The sequence below is a fragment of the Chlorocebus sabaeus genome, chromosome 23 (genome assembly GCF_047675955.1).
Source record: "Chlorocebus sabaeus isolate Y175 chromosome 23, mChlSab1.0.hap1, whole genome shotgun sequence".
NCBI classification, from domain to species: domain Eukaryota; kingdom Metazoa; phylum Chordata; class Mammalia; order Primates; family Cercopithecidae; genus Chlorocebus; species Chlorocebus sabaeus.
This window is the reverse complement of record NC_132926.1, coordinates 50,861,394-50,881,663: the sequence shown is the minus strand read 5'-3', so window position 1 is coordinate 50,881,663 and position 20,270 is coordinate 50,861,394. Positions and strand designations below refer to the sequence as shown.

Genomic DNA, 20,270 nt, shown 5'->3' with positions numbered 1-20,270 from the left:
ACCTGGAAAGATATTTCAAAGTTAAAGCTAAATTTATAAACTCTCATTATTTGTCTTCAAAGACTAGTAACACCATTAAAACAATGCAATGTTCATATGTTGAGTCCTCCTTGGGAAGAAAAAGCAAGAAACCTCCAAAACTGTAAACCCACCTTCACATATTCCAACAAATATATTTTTAAAATAACAAATCAAATGCAACATTCAGAGAGACTATAAGCCATGCAACAATGTCTTTTATTATGTATGCGGTTTTAAAATTATTTCTTGAATCTCTCCATACACAGGCAAAAATAAGCGTGTTACTTAACATACTGGAACTTGCCTAACTTAATCATTGCCTAGAGAAGAGAAAATTATCCCCAAAACGTGCTTAACCAGGAGGCCAATGCATCTGCCGACCTCCAAGAACATGGAGATGAACGTGATAGACAGACTGTCCACCATCTGAACCTTCATTCACCACCATTCGATAACCCTTATTCAGGCCCAGATCAGCAGCACATTTCTTGCCAACAATCATTAAGTGTCCAAGAAGCTGGAAAAGGAAAAAAAAAGTTTCTCAGGCACAGGCAATTTATTACTTCTTGACATTAAATAACAAACTGTCAAGCTGAAATATCAAATCTTAAAACTCTCACTGAAACACACCCCTTTGAGCAAATATTTGGAAACTGTTAATGCCAACAGAGCACAATCTACAAATGGAGACCCATTAAGATTAGGCATTTATCATTACTAATTTCAAGAAACAAATTATAAGTAAAATCTGCTGTTCAATTAAACTCTTTTTTTTAAGAGACGGGGTCTTGTTCTGTCACTCAGGCTGGAGTGCAGTGGCATGATCTCAGCTCACTGCAGCCTCGACCTCCCAGGTTGAAGTGATCCTCCTGCCTCACCCACCCAAGGGGCTGGGACTACAGGCACATGTCACCACACCTGGCTAATTTTTGTATTTTTTTGTTGAGACGGGGCTTCTCCATGTTGCCCAGGCTGGTCTTGAACTCCTGTGCTCGGGCAATCCGCCCACCTTAACCTCTGAAGTACTGGGATTACAGGCACAAGGCACTATGCCAAACCAAAAAAAATTTTTAATTATATTCCAAGTAGTGTTTATGTTTTCTTAATAAAGCAAGACATCTTGCTTTCTTTATGATTTCCTTATGACCATTATGGATTTTCCTGTGAACACTACCAGATCTATTGCATTGCCTGCGGACTTGTAGGATCCTGTGGCAAATACCTAGTCTCACTGTGTCATCCTGTTTGTTTTTTGGTTCTATCTACAGTCAATTTGTCTCTATTTACACAAGGAGTCCACTTGTGTGTTGCCAGTTTTCTTCCCTAATAAAAGTTAAAGGGGAGAAGGTTGGTGAGAGAAAAGAACTTTAACTCCCATTTCACTGCTTATGCTTTCCCATTGTGAGAGAAAAAAGTTGAGAAGGTTAACTTCAACATTCTAAAAAGCTCTCAGGAAAGGGAACTCCTTTAATTCCTATGGCAAGAAAAGAGCGAAGGGAGAGAATCTTACATTTGTAGTCCCATTACCTTAGTAAGCCCCAGGACAGTGGACTCTGCTTACCTTATTTATGCAGTAAGGTCCATTGTACAGGTGGGCAATGAACAAAATTGTAAGTTGGGGAAATTATGATTTTTCAACTTTACAATGATGTGGAAGCGATATGCATTCAGGAGAACCCATACTTCAAATTTTGATCCTTTTCCAGACTAGTGATATGCAGTAAAATACTCTTACATGAGATATTCAACTTTGTTACAGAATAGGCTCTGTATTAGATGATTTTGCCCAACTGCAGGTTAATGTCAAATGTTCTGAGCAAGCTTAAGTTAGACTAGGCTAGGCTATAATGTTCAGTAAGTTAGGTGTATTACATGCATTTTCGACATACAGTATTTTCAACTTATGATGGGTTTATCAGCATGTAACCCTATCTTAAGTTGATGAGCATCTATATAAAATTTTGTACAGCAGGTACCTATACTGGTCACAAAATTTAATTATTAATGAGCAGTTTTAAAACTGGTTCAGTAAATGTTTCCTGGCAAACAACTGTCTTCTAAGTAAAAGAGCTGACCTTAAAACACCAATTTAGAATGTTAACTGAGTAAAAATTCACATTTTATTATCCTTATAGAAAAGAGCTGCATTGGAGTAAGAAGCTCTGACCTTAAAATGCCATGACTGTCTAATTATACTAAATGGTAAAAATTTGTATTCTGGGGCCGGACGCGGTGGCTCACACCTGTAATTCCAGCACTTTGGGAGGCCGAGGTGGGCAGATCACCTGAGGCTGGGAGTTCGAGACTAGCCTGACCAACATGGAGAAACCTTGTCTCTACTAAAAATACAAAATTAGCCAGGCGTGATGGCACATGCCTGTAATCCCAGCTACTCAGGAGGCAGAGGTTGTGGTGAGCCGAGATTGTGCCATTGTACTCCAACCTGGGCAACAAGAGCAAAACTCCGTCTCAAAAAAAAAAAAATGTATTCTGAGGTTTTAATGTTACTGCATATAAGATGGTATTTTACCATTAAGTACTCGCTCTAATCTTTGAACTCTGTGATTTGTACAAATATATTGAATTAAAAATTAATGTCCTGAAGTTTCTAAGTTTCAGAAATAACGTCTCACTTTAAAAAGTATCCCCAAGTAAATACAACTGACCCTTGCACAACATGGGTTTGACCTGTGCGGATCTACCCATAGGCAAATTTTCTTCTGCCTCTGCCACCCCTGAGACAGCTATAGCTAGACCAACCCCTCCTCTTCCTCAGCCTACTCAACATGAAGATGACAAGGATGAAGACCTTTATGATTCACTCCACTTAATGAATAGTAAATATATTTTCTCTTCCTTACGATTTTCTTAATAACCTTTTCTCTAGCTTACTTTAAGAATACAATAGGCCAGGTGCGGTGGCTCACGCCTGTAATCCCAGCACTTTGGGAGGCAGAGGAGGACAAATCACAAGGTCAGGAGATCGAGAGCATCCTGACTAACACAGTGAAACTCCATCTCTACTAAAAATATAAAAAATCAGCCAGGTGTGGTGGCGGGCACCTGTAGTCCCAGCTACTCGGGAGGCTGAGGCAGGTGTGAACCTGGGAGGCGGAGTTTGCAGTGAGCCAAGATCGGGGGCACCACTGCACTCCAGCCTGGGTGACAGAGCAAGACTCCATTTCAAAAAAAAAAAAGATAATAGCAAGTGTTGATAAGGATATGCAGAAGATGGAATGCTCATTCATTGCTGGTGGGATACAAAATGATGCAGCAACTTTGGAAAACAGCTGGGCAATTGAAATCTTAATGGTTTTTCTAGTTTTTCCTTAATAATGACCTTAGGAAGATGAAAATGTGACAGCACTTTAAGGACAAAATTAATCTCCCAATTTAAAAAGCAAGAAAATAAATCATGTTAGAAATTTACTTACACTTTCATCATCATCTTCTGCTGCAGAAATCTGGGATATATGTTTCTTGGGTATCACCAGAAAATGTGTTGGTGCTTGAGGGGAAATGTCGTGGAAAGCAAGGCACTAGGGAAAAGGGAAAGAAATAAATAAATCAAACTTTTAGTATATTGGTAGGATAAAACTTATTTCAACAAATATTTACTGAACAGTAACTACATGGGGAGCACTAGATGCTAAGAAAACAGAAGTGTACACATTACGAATGGTGCCGTGATCCTTTCCATGGAAGTTGTTTTTTTTTTTTTTTTTTTTTTGAGATGTAGTCTCACTCTGTCACCCAGGCTGGAGTGCAATGGCAAGATCTCAGCTTACTGCAACCTCCGCCTCCTGGGTTCAGGCGATTCTCTTGCCTCAGCCTCCCAAGTAGCTGGGATTACAGGCATGTGCCATCATGCCCAGTTAATTTTTGTGTTTTTGTACAGACAGGGTTTCACCATGTTATCCAGGCTGGTCTCAAACTCCTGACCTCAGGTGATCCATCCGCCTTGGCCTCCCAAACTGCACCCAGACTCCATGGAAGTCTTATGGGAAGACCAACTTTAAATAAAGGTATAATCACCAAAGGTCATACATGTTACAAAGTAAAGGATAATATGAATGATTATTACAGGAAAAGCCTGATTTAGATTGTTTAGGGACAACAACTCTGAGGCAGTGACATTTAAACTGGGAGCCAATGAATGCATAGAAACTGGCCATGCTAATCCTTGTCTGCCTCTCCAGATCTCCTGCAACTCTTCACGTGGAACTGTCCTTCTGAGCTCTCCGCCCTCAAAGCTTTTTCAGTGATCCTCTCCCCCTCCAAACCCCAACTTCTGTCTAACTTAAACTGCTAGTCATCCCGCCATTCCATTCCCAGCACATATATGATTTCTGGAAGAAAAAAGAAAAAAAAAACAGAAAAAAACCTCTGATTCCCCTCCCCATCCCATTACTCCCAGGTCAGAGTCCTAGTTGTGCAATTTCCTGTGTGTGTGTGTGTGTTTTTCTTCTTTATGATAGCAATCAGTTTTTTAACTACGTATATGTCTGCTATTTGATTAATATCTATTCTCACTTTACTCAACTATTTAAGAAATATACCTATCCTTTTGTGTAAAACTGAAGAGTACATATATGATACATACTCTTCGGCATTTAGACTATTTAACACAGTGTCTGTAAATACACACACGACATTAATATTTTTGTATCTCTTGCTCACTGCTGAAGTGAAAACTGTTTTAATAAAACCCATCCACACTTATTTGTCTCAGGAGTAATTCTACTGGGTACTCCCTACAAAATGCTGATTCATTTAGACTGCTTCCTGCTGTTATACAGTTGGACTTCGGTGGTTCAAATGTAAATTTTTCAACAACCATTTCTCAAAGGCAACTGCAAACTTTAAAAAGAAATATTTTTTTCTAAAACCAAAGAATTACCCCTGAGTAGAGACAAAGTTTTTTTTTTTTAATTCGCCTGGAGGAACCTAATTAAATCTTTGATAACGTTTTGAATCTAACTAAACGACAATAGTAGAATAAATGTTTTTCTTATATTTCATATTTCCTAAATTTAACAAAACTGTTTACAAAATATCTAAATCATCCAATCTGCCCAGCTTTATCTGAGATCCAATCCCAAAAATACAACTGTCCACTAAATAATTTACACAATATATCTCAAAGTCACATGGGATTTCACCTACAAGAAGTCAACAAAAACTACAGTCTCAGTCTCTTGGCTTAAAATTACTTCCTGTTGAATATAAAAGGAATCATTCAGCTGTTTGTAGGCCCGACACGTTCAGCGGGAGAGGTCAACCGAAAGCAAAACCCAGACGCGGGCCCACTTCTTCTCTCAGGAGATCGCCTCGCCAGCCCAGGGTACGCCTTGGGGTAGAGACAGGGATGGGGTAGCGGTGAGGTGGCAAACCGCACACCGCGGAGGAAGCCGGCAGGCCCAGCCGGTCCGCGCACCTCCCCGCGCCCCGGGGCCCTGGAGCACAATGCCTTGCCGAGCAGCGCCCAGGAACCGCCGGCCCAGGCCGGCTGTGCGCGGGAGATCGCGGAGATTGGGCATGAGTCAGGGCGCGATCGGGTTTCTCTCTGTCAGGCAGAGCGCTGGCGAGATTTCGAGATTCCTGATACAGGCGAGGTCCGAGGCAGCCGGGGAGCCGGCGGGCTTCCACGCGGGGGCCCCAGTGCGCTCCGACACGCGCCCAGGCCCCGCGGTGCCGCACCCAGGACTCCCGGCGGCCTGGCCCGCGCCCGGGGCAGATAACGAGTAACCGGAGCGCCGGCACGCGCCGGCAGGCCGCCTCGGAGTGCCCGGGCCCTGTCCCCTGGCTGGGGGCCCACTGGGCCAGGGCGGCCAGGTCCCCTGCCATCGCCGCTGCACTCGCGACCCCTCCTGTCCCTCCGCGAGAAACCCGAGGATCCGCGGACGATACCCCACCTCAGCAGGCGAGCGAGGTGGTTCACGGTACCTACCCGGTCATCCTCAAAAATGATTTTGGCTGGTATTTCCTTGCGGATGATCTTCCCGAAGATCGTGTCGCCACCAGGCCGAGCGACCTGAGCCTTGGCAATCTCATCTGCCATCTCGGCCTCTCTCCCGCGCGGCGGCCAGGGTAGAGGCTCGAAAGGAGGGAGGAACCCGCACAGCGTGCGGCGCGAGAGGGCGCAGCCAAGCCTGCGCCGGTGCCGGCGCCCCAGTGAATCCTGCGCGTGCGCACTGGCGACCGGGGCTGCGAGAGCGGCCAGCGTGCCAGAGCTCCGCAGGAACTGCAGCAGGGACGGGCAGGGGGAAGTTCCTGGTCTTGAGCTCCAGGGAGATTGCTAAGTCGTTTTTCTAGGCTCCTTTCTTGTCTCCTGGGGAATGGAGTTACTGGTATAAACCCTTCGTCTGCCCATGGACGCTTGTAGGGAAAGTTGGATACTGTAACTGACAAGATTTGACAGTTCAAGTGGTGCTGGCTGCAATTTAGCACTTAGATTATTTAAGGTCTTGCTGCTGCAGCAGATTTTAAGTCCTCTCTTCAGATTTTTTTCTCTCTCTACCAGTGGTTCTAAATCTTGACTACATTAAGATCACTTGGGGAGCTTTTGAAAATCCCCGTGAACCTGGCTGCACCCCAGATCCATTAAGTAAGAATCTTTGGAGATGAGCTCCAGGCATCAGTAGTTTGTAAACCTCCCTAGACTGCTCTTCAAGGAATTTTTCCCAGCAGCAATCAACATAATGTATTAATAAAATGACCCACCTTAAAAAAACAAAACCTTCCTTAATTACCACATCCCCCTCATATCTTTGCTCGTTTTAAAAAGTTTTCTACATACCGTGTCTGCTTTCTTATCTTTCATTTTTGTGTCCATTTCCCTCTTGTCAAGGTCACTAAGGACATCCATTTATAAAATACTATAGACAACTCCAGTTATCATACTAGAACTCTAAGTGTACGTATTAAGAAAAAGTATACCTCCTCAGTACCTTTTTTTTTTTTTTTAGATAGATTCTTGCTGTGTCGCCCAGGCTCGACTGCAGTGGCACAATCTCGTTTCATTGCAACTGCTGCCTCCCGGGTTCAAGTGATTCTCATGCCTCAGCCTCCCAAGTCGCTGGGACTACAGGCACGCACCACCACACCCGGCTAATTTTTGTATTTTTAGTAGAGATAGGGTTTCCCCATGCTGGCCAGGCTGTTCTCAAACTTCTGACCTCAGGTGATCCACCCGCCTCAGCCTCCCAAAGTGCTGGGATTACAGGTGTGAGCTCAACTGCCTTTTATGATTACACGACTACTCTGTCTTGGCAAAATTATTGAATGTGGTTCCCTTTAATCTCAAATGTGTTCATTTGGTACTTTTGCTATCAAAGACATTACTGGGACAATTGGTAAAATCTAAATAATGCCTATAAGTTAGATAATAGTTTTGAAGTGATGTTAATTTCCTTTCATAACCACAGAAAAATTGTCAAAATCAGTTGGTCTGGGGTGGGGCCCTACAAGTTAGGTTTCTAACTTTCCAGGTGATAACAGTTGCTGCTAGCCTGGGAACCATATTTTAAGAACTACTGATACAAGGGAATGTCTTTGTAGGAAAACCCCACTGAAGTATGTAAGGCTATGGGTGTCATGTCTGCAACTTACTTTCAAATAGTTCAGAGAAAAACTGTCTGTCTATAGGTAAGTAGAGAAATAGAAAAGGATAAAGCAGTTACAATAAAATGTTAACATTTGGAGAATCTGATTGAAAGGCATATGCAAATTATATGTATTATTCTTGCAACTTGTGTCTGAAATTGTCAAAATAAAAAGTTAAAATGTGTGCTGGTTTGGATAATAAAAATATGGTCAGCTTTCATTCCATCTGAAGGCTTTACCATCTGTAGAGTACTGACTCTGAAGTATTTGTCTCTTGACCTACCCCTTCCCTTAATTCCAGACTGGTCTGTGACATACATTACAGCTTATTGACCACCTCCACTTAGATGGCTACCAGGCACTGCGATTTTATTTTGACTGCCTCCACAACAAACAAACCAAAACCTCCTTTTGCAGGATTCTATATCTGCAATTGGGTGAGCAATTCATCCAATTACTCCAGCCAAAAGCGTTGAAATCATCCTTAAATCTTCTCTCTGTACTTTCAACACACATCACTTAGAATCTAATCACTTATCTCCTCTGCTTCCACTACTCTAATCCAAGCTGCTAACATCTCTTTCCTGGAGTACTTTGAAAGGCTCCTAGTTGGATAACCTCTATGCTTCCATCGTAGTTAATTTGCCACACAGCACCCAAAATGATCTTTATAAAATATAAATCATAGTGGCACTCTCCTGCTGGTAATATGCTAGTGTATACCATCACAGAATAAAATCCAACATCCTTACCTTGGCTTATAGGGCTCTGTGTGATCAGGCCCATTGCTGCTGCTTCTACCTCATTTCTTTCCATTTCAACCTTATTGACTGGCATCACACAAACTCAGTGTGCTAGGCAGAAGATGCCCATGTCCTAATCCCTGGAGCCTGTGAATGTTACTTTACATGGTAAGTGGGATTTTGTAGATGTGATTAAGTTAAGGATCTTGGAATAGGGAGGTTCCTGCATTATCTAGGTGAACCCAAAGTAATCACAATGGCCCTTGTAAGTGAAAGAGAGACACAGAAGAGTGAGAGTAAGAAAAGATGTGACCACAGAGGCACAGGTGAGAATCTGAGATTTGAAAATGCTCGGCCAGGTGTGGTGGCTCACAACTGTAATCCCGGCACTTGGGGAGGCTGAGGTGGGTGATCATGAGGTAAGGCGTTTGAGACCAGCCTGGCCAACATGGTGAAACCCTGTCTCTACTAAAGTACCAAAAATGGCTGGGCGTGGTGGCAGCTGCCTGTAATCCCAGCTACTAGGGAGGCTGAGACAGGAGAATCGTTTGAACCCAGGAGGCGGAGGTTGCAGTCACCCGAGATAGCGCCATTGCAGCCTGGTCAACAGGGCAAGACTGTTTCAAAAAAAAAAAAAAAAAAAAAAAAAAAACCACAAAAACAAAAACAAAAAAGCTCCATTATTGGCTTTGAAAATGGAAAGAGTTGGGCCAGGCATGATGGCTCACGCCTGTAATCCCCGCACTTTGGGAGGCCAAGGCGGGCGGATCACGAGGTCAGGAGATTGAGACCATCCTGGCTAACACGGTGAAACCCCACCTTTACTAAAAATACAAAAATTTCGCCGGGCGTGGTGGCGTGCGCCTATGTTCCCAGGTACTCGGGGAGGCTGAGGCAGGAAAATGGCGTGAATCCGGGAGGCGGATCTTGCAGTGAGCCGAGATCGCACCACTGCACTCCAGCCTGGGCAACAGTAGGAGACTCCTTCTCAAAAAGAACAAAAAAAAAAAAAAAAACAAGAAAAAAGGAAAAAGAAAAGAAAAGAAAAAGAAAATGGAAGGAGCCAAAAAACAGGTAGCATTTTGTAAGTCAGAAGTTCAAACTGAGTTTCACTGAGCTAAAATCAAGTGTTGGCAAGTGTGCATTCCTTCTGGATGCTCTAGAGAAGAAATCATTCCCTCACCTTTTCCAATTTCTAGAGGAGGCTTGCTTGGTTTGCGGCCCCTTCCTCCATCTTCCAAGCCAGCAGCAGAACATCTTCAAACTTCTCCCTAACTCTGCTTCCTTCTTTCACTTCTAAGGATCCTTGTGATTACACTGAGTCCACCAGACAATCCAGGATAATCTTCCCATCTCAAAATACTTAATTTAATGACATCTTCAACGCCTCTTGTCGGCCAGGCGCGGTGGCTCAAGCCTGTAATCCCAGCACTTTGAGAGGCCGAGACGGGCGGATCACGAGGTCAGGAGATCGAGACCATCCTGGTTAACATGGTGAAACCCCGTCTCTACTAAAAAAACACAAAAAACTAGCCAGGCGATGTGGCGGGAGCCTGTAGTCCCAGCTACTCAGGAGGCTGAGGCAGGAGAATGACGTAAACCCGGGAGGTGGAGCTTGCAGTGAGCTGAGTCCGGCCACTGCACTCCAGCCTGGGCGACAGAGCGAGACTCCGTCTCAAAAAAACAAAAACAAAACCAAAAAACAAAACAAAACAAAACAAAACAAAGCCTCTTGTCATATATAACATAGTCAGAGATTCCTGGAATCTGAACACAGACATCTTCTGGAGGCCATTATTCTGCCTACTACATAGCTCTGTGAACTTACATGATGAACATGCTGGAATTTCCTGTTCAGTTATGCAACTTATACTTTGAGATGCAAACTTTAAAAAGAAAATGAAATTTCAGAACCAAATTTATTAAGCCAAAAGGGCAAAGTTAAGCCCTGAAAACTGAGTCATGTAATACGGCTGTTTTTCTTCTCTGGTGCATGACTATTGTTGCTTCCCGACCTTTGTGTTGAGATGTTATACATTAATCAGACTCCCTATTCTTCATTTCAAACCTAGACTACATAATATTGGAGCTGTAGACCCTTGCGATTGTTACTTTTTTTTACCACAGAATATTAAGCAACCACCTTAGAGTGTAATCAATAGTAGCCAATCAGATCTTAAATCTAGATGTTATCCATTGTTTGAAATGTTGTAATTCTGTTCGGTATCTCCATTTTGTCTTATATAAACGATCTTCACTTTTCTTTACACTGAAAGCACTCATCACCATTCTTTGGTGTCTACATATTCCCATATGACTGCCCTCACACTTTACAGTTGAATAAACCCTTTTAACTGGATCCTTGATTATTTTAGGGTGACAAGACAAACCAGGCCAAGTTCCCAGAACAACTAGAATAGTGAAGAGCCCACCTCATATGTGGAACAGTTAAAGGAGTCATGCAGATTGATTTAAGAAAAGAGGAGCCACAGAACTGAACTGATTCTGTCATTATAGAACTGTTTTAAAATATCAGCAGATGAGGGACTTTGGTTAACTGAATGCAGGACACTAGCTAGCAAGAAATCATCACAATAAGTTATGAATTTTCAGGAAGCTGCACTATGAGTCTACACTGAAAATGGGGGAGAGGGGATGGGGCACCTTTTAAATCACTGTCAGCATTCAGAAAGCACAATGCAAGGTACAAGATCATCTAGTTTATTGTTTCCTAGATAAAAGACAATATCCAGTATACTTGGCTTAATCGCTTCATTATGTTAAATGTTCTGCAAATCGAATGCACCTTAATTTAAAAAAATCAATTATCGTGTTATTCTCAGAATGACTTGCAATAATTCCTTAAAATAACATAGATCACAGAGAAGGAAAAGGGCTTTGGAAATCCATTGGTCCAGATCTTTCATTTTTAATAAGATCTTTCATTTTTAATAAGAAGTCAATTTTACCTAAAAGTTAACCTGAAAGGCTATAAGGGTAGGGAAGGAGAACAATTATGCAAGAGAAACAACAGGAAAAGGTTGTGGCGTGTTAGTAATGTGACTATATATAGAGTTTTTTTCTTATTTTATTTTATTTTATTTATTTATTTATTTTGAGACGGAATCTCACTCTATCGCCCAGGCTGAAGTGCAGTGGCCGGATCTCAGCTCACTGCAAGCTCCGCCTCCTGGGTTCACGCCATTCTCCTGCCTCAGCCTCCCGAGTAGCTGGGACTACAGGCGCCCGCCACCTCGCCCGGCTAGTTTTTTGTATTTTTTAGTAGAGAGGGGGTTTCACCGTGTTAGCCAGGATGGTCTCGATCTCCTGACCTCGTGATCCACCCGTCTCGGCCTCCCAAAGTGCTGGGATTACAGGCTTAAGCCACCACGCCCGGCCGAGTTTTTTCTTGATGCTTGCAAGGTCATAGGTTAAAACGCACTTAAATAAATACCTTATGATTGTTTCTGATTATGATGCTGCTGATTACCCATTTCTGACCTCTTTATCAGTAAAACCAAGGAATAGAGAGAGTTGAATAGGCAAAATATAAAGGGTAAGACTAGGCTTTACGGTCAAGCATAGCGGATTTGCATCCCAGATCTCCATTTACTAGCTGTGCGAACTTCAGCGAGTACTTTAACCTAACCTTCTGAGGAAATAAATGAGAGAATACACGCATAAAATTTTTAGGAGTCAGTTGTTAGTTCTTGGCTTTTATTTCTGCACATTTCCAAAGAGATAGTCGCAACTGGGAAACGTTAAAATAAAGTTATTTTACAGACGATCCTACACCGTAAACAGGAGGTAACAAAACGCGGGTACCGATGCCATCCACTAAATACAAACCCAGTCAGCCTAGCAGAGGATCCCTGCGCCGGAAGTAACTGTGCCCCTAACTAAAATGGCGTCCAGGTGATTTCCGTTCTCTTCTGGCCAGTAATTGGACTCTGGGACTCCTCGCGATTTTACCAGTTCCCAAGCGTTTAGCAAATAGCTTTGGGAAACGCCCGTTTAGCAAACGCCTTCTCCGTCCTTTGTAGGAGGGCGGGGCTAAGAGGGAGATGCTGTCTGGTGATTGGTTGTGGCGCGTTAGTAACGGGGCTACAGGGAGTTCAGTCTTTGATTGGTTGCTGAGAGGCGGGGCTAGTCTACTGCTCCGGAGGTAGCAGCGGCGGGGAGGAGAGCCATGGCACAGGCAGCCAAGGTGACAGGGCCCGGGAAGGGGTGGATACGGTGCCGTCGGGGAGGGTGTGTTCGCGGCCTTGAGAAAACTCTTTGGAGTCTCTGGAGGCTGGGGCTCCGGACCCTTTTCGGAGGATGTGGCTGTTACCCCAGAGAAGCCAGATGACCAACTCCGAGGGTTTGTGCAGGTGCGGAGGAGAGCGGGAGGCACCAGTGTGGTTCCTACTTCTTGGTACTAACTTGTTACGCAGTGTTTATCCATGATACAAATCCGCGACTTGAGTTCTGCCCTCTTTTCATCTTCAGACCGAGTGTTTGTCTGAGGGACCCATTTCACATCCCTGGGAAGTATAGGAGACGCCAGAGGCTGACCTGAGCAACAGCAGTTCAATGAGGTGAAAAGTTTATTCGGATAAACAGAACGTGCACAGAAGTCTAGCAGCCAAGGAAACCGAACCCCAACAAAATTACTTGTCAAAAATAACATAGCAAGACAGAGCAGGGCCTGGTGAGACCTGAGCTCACTGAATGAGCTTGGGATGTGGTGGCTGTGCTCCGATCATCTCTCTGAGTGCTACCTGGTCTCAGATTCATTTCTCACACCGAAGCATGATGCACGTTCCTTCCCAGCGCACAATTCTCATTGGCAGCCATCCTTTAACGTTTAACATCAGCATGGCCAATTGAGATCTGTAGTTGTCACTGCTTGAAACATAAACATGGGGAAATGGCCTGTTATAATATGGTGAAGTTAAGCAGTTTAGGGAACCACCAAGCAGCCCTCGTGTACTTTTGTACATAATGTCACAGGACCAATAGAAACAGAATTGCTCAGGGTTATTCACTCAAAAATTTCTTTGAATATCCATAATAGCTATTATTACAGCCAACAACCAGCAGGCTATATTATCTAAGCATAGTGGATGCAGCAATAAGCTGAACATCCTTGCCTTCATAAAGAAATCTAGCAGATGGGGAGACCTTAAACAGTTATTTAATTACAGTTGTAATAAATGCTGTGATTTGAAACTACAGTGTTTTGTGAGCATATAACCAGGATTTCACATAAGATCTCTCGGCCGGGCGCGGTGGCTCAAGCCTGTAATCCCAGCACTTTGGGAGGCCGAGACGGGCGGATCACGAGGTCAGGAGATCGAGACCATCCTGGCTAACACGGTGAAACCCCGTCTCTACTAAAAAGTACAAAAAACTAGCCGGGCGAGGTGGCGGGCGCCTGTAGTCCCAGCTACTCCGGAGGCTGAGGCAGGAGAATGGCGTAAACCCGGGAGGAGGAGCTTGCGGTGAGCAGAGATCCGGCCTCTGCACTCCAGCCTGAGTGACAGAGCCAGACTCCGTCTCAAAAAAAAAAAAAAAAAAAAAAAAGATCTCTCAAGGGGCTGGGTGCAGTGGCTCACACCTGTAATCCCAGCACTTTGGAAGGCTGAGGCCGGAGGATCACATGAGGTCAAGAATTTGAGACCAGCCTCGGCAACATGTTGAAACCCCATCTCTACCAAAGATACAAAAATTAGCTGGGCATAGTGGCGGGTGCCTGTAATCCCGCTACTCGGGAGGCTGAGGCACAAGAATTTCTTGAACCTGGGAGGTAGAGGTTGCAGTGAGCCGAGACTGCACCACTACACTCTAGCCTGGGTGACAGAGCAAGACTTCACCTCAAAAAATAAGTAAATAATCTCTCAAGGAAGTTCAGACCTGATGTTTGATTAGAAATTAGCTAGAGTAGAGAAAAAAGCATTCCAGAAAGGGCAACTAGCACATGAAAAGTCCTTGAAGTGGGGATTTGGTTGGAAAATTGGATACAAATGAAATTAAGTAGGATTCATTCCAAAAACACTTTTGGTAGAGCCTACAATGTATAGAAGGCACTTATGCTACATGTGGGAAGATACAAAGGTGACCAATCCAACAAGGGTGACAACAAGACCCTATGTCCAAAAAAAAAAAAAAAAGAGGAAAGTGAAACCTAGCACAGAAATTATAACCCTTAAAATTAATCCATTATTCAAGAAATTTGAGACGAAAAGGCTGTTACTTGTCCAAGCTTACATTAAGTGACAATCTCAGATTCAAACTGATCTGACTATAAAGAATCCACTTTTCATCTACACTGCCTAAATCTGTCCAATCAGTATAGGTAAATAAGGAAGAGAATACAGTCTGTGACCTGGCTTTCTGCATTTTAATAAAAGTTTATCTGCTGCAAGGTAATGTTAACTCCAATAGTGCTATGGCAATAATGATAACATTTTCTTACACTAGTCCTCTTAAATTAGGGATGCTAATTTGTTGTACTAATGGTGTACTTTAAATAGCATATAAAACCATTAGGTTTACTTACTTCTCATTTTTTAAATCCCATGCAACATATCTTCTCTGCTTTTGCAATATTACAGTCCGTGGGATTCTATGATGCTTGCAAAGTCCGTATTTTTACCAACAATCTCTTCAAGGCAATCCAGGCTTTTACTATCAAGCACTCAGAATTATTCCAGCCTCTACACATTACTCAATCCAAAGCCACTTCCACATTTTTAGATACAGGCATACCCAGGTGATGCTGCGGATTTGGTTCAAGGCCACAGCAACAAAGTGTATATTGAAGTAAAGCGAATAACCCATGTTTTTTGGTCCCAGTGCATATAAAAGTTATGTTTATACTATAATGTAGTCTATTAAGTGTGCAGTAGCATTATGTCTTTAGAAAGTACATACGTTGGCTGGGAAAGGTGGCTCATGCCTGTATCCCAGCCCTTTGGGAGGCCCAGGCGGGTGGATCACGAGGTCAGGAGTTTGAGACCAATCTGGCCAACACAGTGAAACCCTGTCTCTACTAAAAATACAAAAATTAGCTAGGTGAGGTGGTGGGCGCCTATAGTCCCAGCTGCTCGAGAGACTGAGGCAGGAGAATGGCGTAAACCCAGGAGGCAGAGCTTGCAGTGAGCCAAGATCCAGCCACTGCACTCCAGCCTGGGCGACAGAGCGAGACTCCGTCTCAAAAAATAAAAAAATAAGGAAGTACATACCTTAAATTAAAAATACTTTTTTTGCTACAAAATGCTAACAATTATTTGAGCTTTCAGAAAGTAATCTTTTTGCTGATGAAAGATCTTGTGTCGATGTTGATGACTACTAATTGATCAGATTGGTGGTTGCTGAAAGTTAAGATGACTGTGACAGTTTCTTAAAATAAGACTACAGTAAAACTGACCACATTGATTGACTCTCTCACACAGAAAAGATTTATCTGTAGCATGCAATGCTGTTTGATAGCATTTTACCCACAATAGTGCGTCTTTCAAAATTGGATTCAATCCTCTCAATCCCGGCCACTACTTTATCAACTGAGTTTATATAATATTCTAAATCCTTTGTTGTTATTTCAACAATGTTTACAGCATCTTCACCAGGAGTGAAGTGATGTGAGTGATGATCTTCATAAACTCAAGAATCCACTTTCTTTGCTCATCCATAAGAAGCAGCTCCTCATGCATTTAAGTTTTATCGAGATTGCAGCAATTCAGTCACATCTTAAGGCTCCACTCCTTATCCTAGTTTCACTTGCACTTTCCACATATCTGCAGTTAATTCCTCCACTGAAGTCTTGAACCCCTCAAAGTCATCCATGAGTGTTCAGATAAGTTTCTTCCAAATGCCTGTTATTGTTGCTATTTTGACCTCCTCTCTTGAATTCTCTGAATGGCATCTAGAATGGTGAATCCTTCCCAGGAGGTTTTCAATTTACTTTGCCTAAATTCATCAGAGGAATCACTATCTATGGCAGCTATAGCCTTATGAGTCTTTTAAATAAGACTTAGAAGTCTGGCTCACGCCTCTAATCCCAGCACTATCGGAGGCTGAGGTGGGCAGATTGCTTGAGTTCAGGACAAGCCTGGGCAACATGGCAAACCTGTCTCTACAAAAAGTAAAAAAATTAGCTCAACATGGTGGCATGCGCCTGTGTGCCCAGCAACTTTGGAGGCTGAGGTGGGAGGATCGCTTGAGCCCAGGAGATCGAGGCTTCAGAAAGCCATGATTGTACCACTGCACTCCAGCCTGGGTGACAGAACAAGGCCCTGTCTCAAAAAAAAGGACTTGAAACCCAAAATTACTACTTGACCTTGACGTGTGGGGCTGCAAAATGGATGTTGTATTGGCAGTCATGAAAACAATATTAATTTCCATTTACATCTCCATCAGAGCTCTTGGGTGATGACGTGTGTTGTCAGTGAGCAGTAATATTTTGAAAAGAATCTCTTTTTTTTTTTTTTTTTTTTCTGAGCAGATCTCAACAGTGGGCTTAAAATATCAGTGAACCATGCTTTAAACAGATGTGCTTTGTTGATTTGTAGAGCACAGGTAGAATAGATTTAACATAATTCTTAAGGGTCCTAGGATTTCTGGAATGACAAATTATCATTGACTTCAACTCAAAGTCACCAGCTGCATTAACTCTTTTTTGTGTGTGTGTGACGGAGTTTTGCTATTGTTGCCCAGGCTGGAGTGCAGTAGCGCAATCTCAGCTCACCGCAACCTCCGCCTACCGGGTTCAAGCAATTCTCCTGCCTCAGCCTCCCGAGTAGCTGGAACTGCAGGCATACGCCACCATGCCTGGCTAATTTTGTATTTTTAGAAGAGATGGAGTGTCTCCATGTTGGTCAGGCTGGTCTCAAACTCCCGACCTCAGGTGATCTGCCTGCCTCGACCTCCCAAAGTGCTGGGATTATAGGCGTGAACCACTGCGCCCGGCCTTTTTTGGGTGTTTCTTTGTTTGTTTGTTTGTTTTGTTTTGTTTCAGACAGGGTCTCACTCTGTCACCCAGCCTGGAGTGCAGTGGCATCATCTTGGCTCGCCACAACCTCTGCCTCCCAAGCTCAAGAGATCCTCCCACCTCAGCCTCCCCAGTAGCTGGAACTACAAGCACCCTCCACAACACCTGACTAACTTTATTTTTTGTAGAGACAGGGTTTGGCCATGTTGCCCAGGCTGTTTTTGTTTGTTTTTTTTGTTTTTTTTTGTTTTTTCTTTTGAGACAATCTCGCTCTGTTACCCAGACTGGAGTGCAGTGGCATGATCTCGGCTCACTGCAACCTCCACCTCCCAGGTTCAAGCAAGTCTCCTGCCTCAACCTCCCAAGTAGCTGGGATTACAGGTACCCACCACCATGCCCAGCTAATTTTTTTATATTTTTTAGTAGAGACAGGGTTTCACCATGTTGGCCAGGCTGGTCTTGAACTCCTGAGCTCAAGCGATCCACCCCCATCAACTTCCCAAAGGGCTGAGATTACAGGGGTGAGCCACTGTATCCAGCCTGCATTAGCTTATTAAGAGCTAATTAAGCTCTTATTAATAAGGATATTTCACATTTTACTTCCCCGTTCATGAGTTAATAGACATTTAGGTTATTTCTGTTTTTTCACTATTATGAATACTACTACCATGAACATTAGCATACATGTTTTTGTGTGAACATATGTTTTCATTTGTCTTGAGTATATACCTAGTAGTAGAATTTCTGAGTCATGACTGTAGGTTTAACTTTTTTTAGCATCTGCCAAGCTGTTTCCCAAAGCAGCTGTACCATTTTAAATGCCAAACAGCAAAGTATAAGAGTTCCTATTTTTCCATGTCCTTGTCAACTATTTTTATTGACTGTCTTTTTTATGGTAGCCATTCTACTGGGATGAAATGGTATCTCATTAAGGTTTAGATTTTTATTTCCGGATGGCACATGACATTGAACATTTTTCCATGGCTTATTGGCCATTTATGGTTTTCTTCGGGGGGGAGGAAATATCTATTCAAATCCTTTGACTGTTTTTATTTTTCTTAATTTTATTTTAGATTCAGAGAGTACATATGCAGGTTTATTACGTGGGTAAATTACATAATGGTGAGGTTTGGGCTTCTAGTGAACCCATCACCCAAATAATGAGTATTGTACCCAGTAGGTAATTTTTCCACCCTCAACCCCTTCCTATCCTCCTCCCTTTTGGAATCTCCACTGTCTATTATTTCCATCGTTCTATCCATGTGTACCCATTGTTTAGCACCTACTTATAAGTGAGAGTATGCAGTATTTGATTTTCTGTTTCTGAGTTATTTCATTTAGGATAATGGTCTCCAGCAGCTGCTGCAAAGAACATGATTTCATTCTTTTTTAATATTCCATGGTGTATATATACCACATTTTCTCATTTGTGTCCTATAAAGCAAACAGCTGCCCTCAAAGTTCTATTAGCACCTAGTACTTTAACATCTTTGATGTTATTATTACTATAAAAATTACCCACAGCTGAGCCCTTTAAGTACCTTATATGATCACATTTTTTCCCAATTCTTCATCTTTAAATTAATAACTGCCTTTTTCAAATGATTACTTTTAAAAAATCCTTTAATAGATATCCTAGATATCTATTCCCAAATTCTAGTCAAAACCAGTCTACCAGTTTCATTTTTCCTAGCAATACCTTTTCTGGAGCAATTCAGTCTTTTGCTATAGTCCTGCCTAGTTGCTTTCTAGTCTGGCTGCACAAATGTTGACTAGCATTTGTCCTTCCCCATGGTCTTTTCTTCTCCCATGTTAGACCACCTGTCTCCCGGGTTCCCATGTCTTTTCCTTTTGTGGTTCATTTCTTTATTTTGGTGGAGCATATTCTTCTGTAGCCTTCCAATAAAGTGTGTATGACAATAAGAGACTTTGCATTTCTGAAAATATGTATTTGCCCTTGTCTTTGAGTGATAGTGTATCTATGGTGTTCTAAAGCAGACATTTTTTCAAAACTTGAATATGTTATTCCATTGTCTTCTTACAGTAGTGCTATTTAGAAATCAGGTACCACTCTGATTTTTTCCATCCTTTACATGTGAACTGTTTTTTCTCTGATATTTTTCTCATCAGCATCACACTGAACTTACATCATGCTGTGCTGTGTTATGAGTTTTATGTTGAGCACTTGATGGAACCCTTTCTATCTTGTAATTAATGTGCCTTACTTGGTGAAATTTTTTTCTTCCCTTTTACCCAAATATTAAGTGAAAATTTTAAAATTTCTTCCCTTGCTTTTCTCTCTTCTCTCTTGTTGGCCCTTCTGCCAATCTAGCTGTTGGGCCTTCTCCCTTAATTTTCTTATCTTCCCTCTCCTCAATTTCTGTTTCTGAACTTTTATTCTACATCTGGGCAGTTTTTCACAACCTAACCCTTACTTTCACCTGTGTGATATCCAAGAGTTTTTGGGAGTTTTTGGAATGTTCCTTTTTAAATTTACTGTAGTTTTTCATTGATGTTATTCCATCTCTGCAATAACATGTTTCTGAGGAAGTCTTTTATGACTGCTTCGTTTTTGTTTTAAGTTTTTTTGCTCTGTTTCTTATTTCTGTTTTCATGTCTGCCTTTGATGTAATAGGTTTTCTAATATATGTAAAACACTTAAAATTGTGTCTAGCACACAGTATGCTTAGTAAATGTCAGATGTTATTTGTAGAACAGACTGGAGGACAGGAGGGTGTGGTGGCAAAGTGACAAACCTTTATAAGTAGTCTAAGAGATGGGGAGTGCCTGAACCTAAGTGGTTTTGTTGATAGAGGATATAAGAAAGATTACAGAGGCATTCCTGAAGTTTCCACAACAAGAGTAAGGTAGAATAAAAGGTTGGCCTACAGATTTCTGGCTTCAGAAACTTGGTGGCCTCCAATAAG

General features: G+C 42.5%; 2 protein-coding genes across 3 annotated transcripts in view; one reads left to right on the top strand and one right to left on the bottom strand.

Moving 5' to 3' along the window:
• Nucleotides 1–218: 218 nt before the first annotated feature.
• HINT1 (histidine triad nucleotide binding protein 1) lies at nucleotides 219–6,231 on the bottom strand. Its single transcript, XM_008014321.3, has 3 exons — nucleotides 5,972–6,231; nucleotides 3,456–3,560; nucleotides 219–538 (listed from the first exon to the last, which is right to left on the bottom strand). Exons 1-3 carry the CDS (start codon nucleotides 6,080–6,082, stop codon nucleotides 374–376), a joined length of 381 nt encoding a protein of 126 aa, XP_008012512.1. The 5' UTR covers nucleotides 6,083–6,231; the 3' UTR covers nucleotides 219–373.
• Nucleotides 6,232–12,420: 6,189 nt separating this feature from the next.
• LYRM7 (LYR motif containing 7) overlaps nucleotides 12,421–20,270 on the top strand; it is a 33,340-nt gene continuing 25,490 nt past the window's right edge. The window contains exon 1 of one of the 2 annotated variants that reach the window (XM_038008262.2): nucleotides 12,421–12,576. In XM_038008262.2, coding sequence (XP_037864190.1) covers nucleotides 12,559–12,576 — 18 coding nt within the window. In that variant the 5' untranslated portion in view covers nucleotides 12,421–12,558. The remainder of the gene's footprint in view (nucleotides 12,577–20,270) is intronic. The other variant, XM_008014324.3, reaches the window with a different exon arrangement.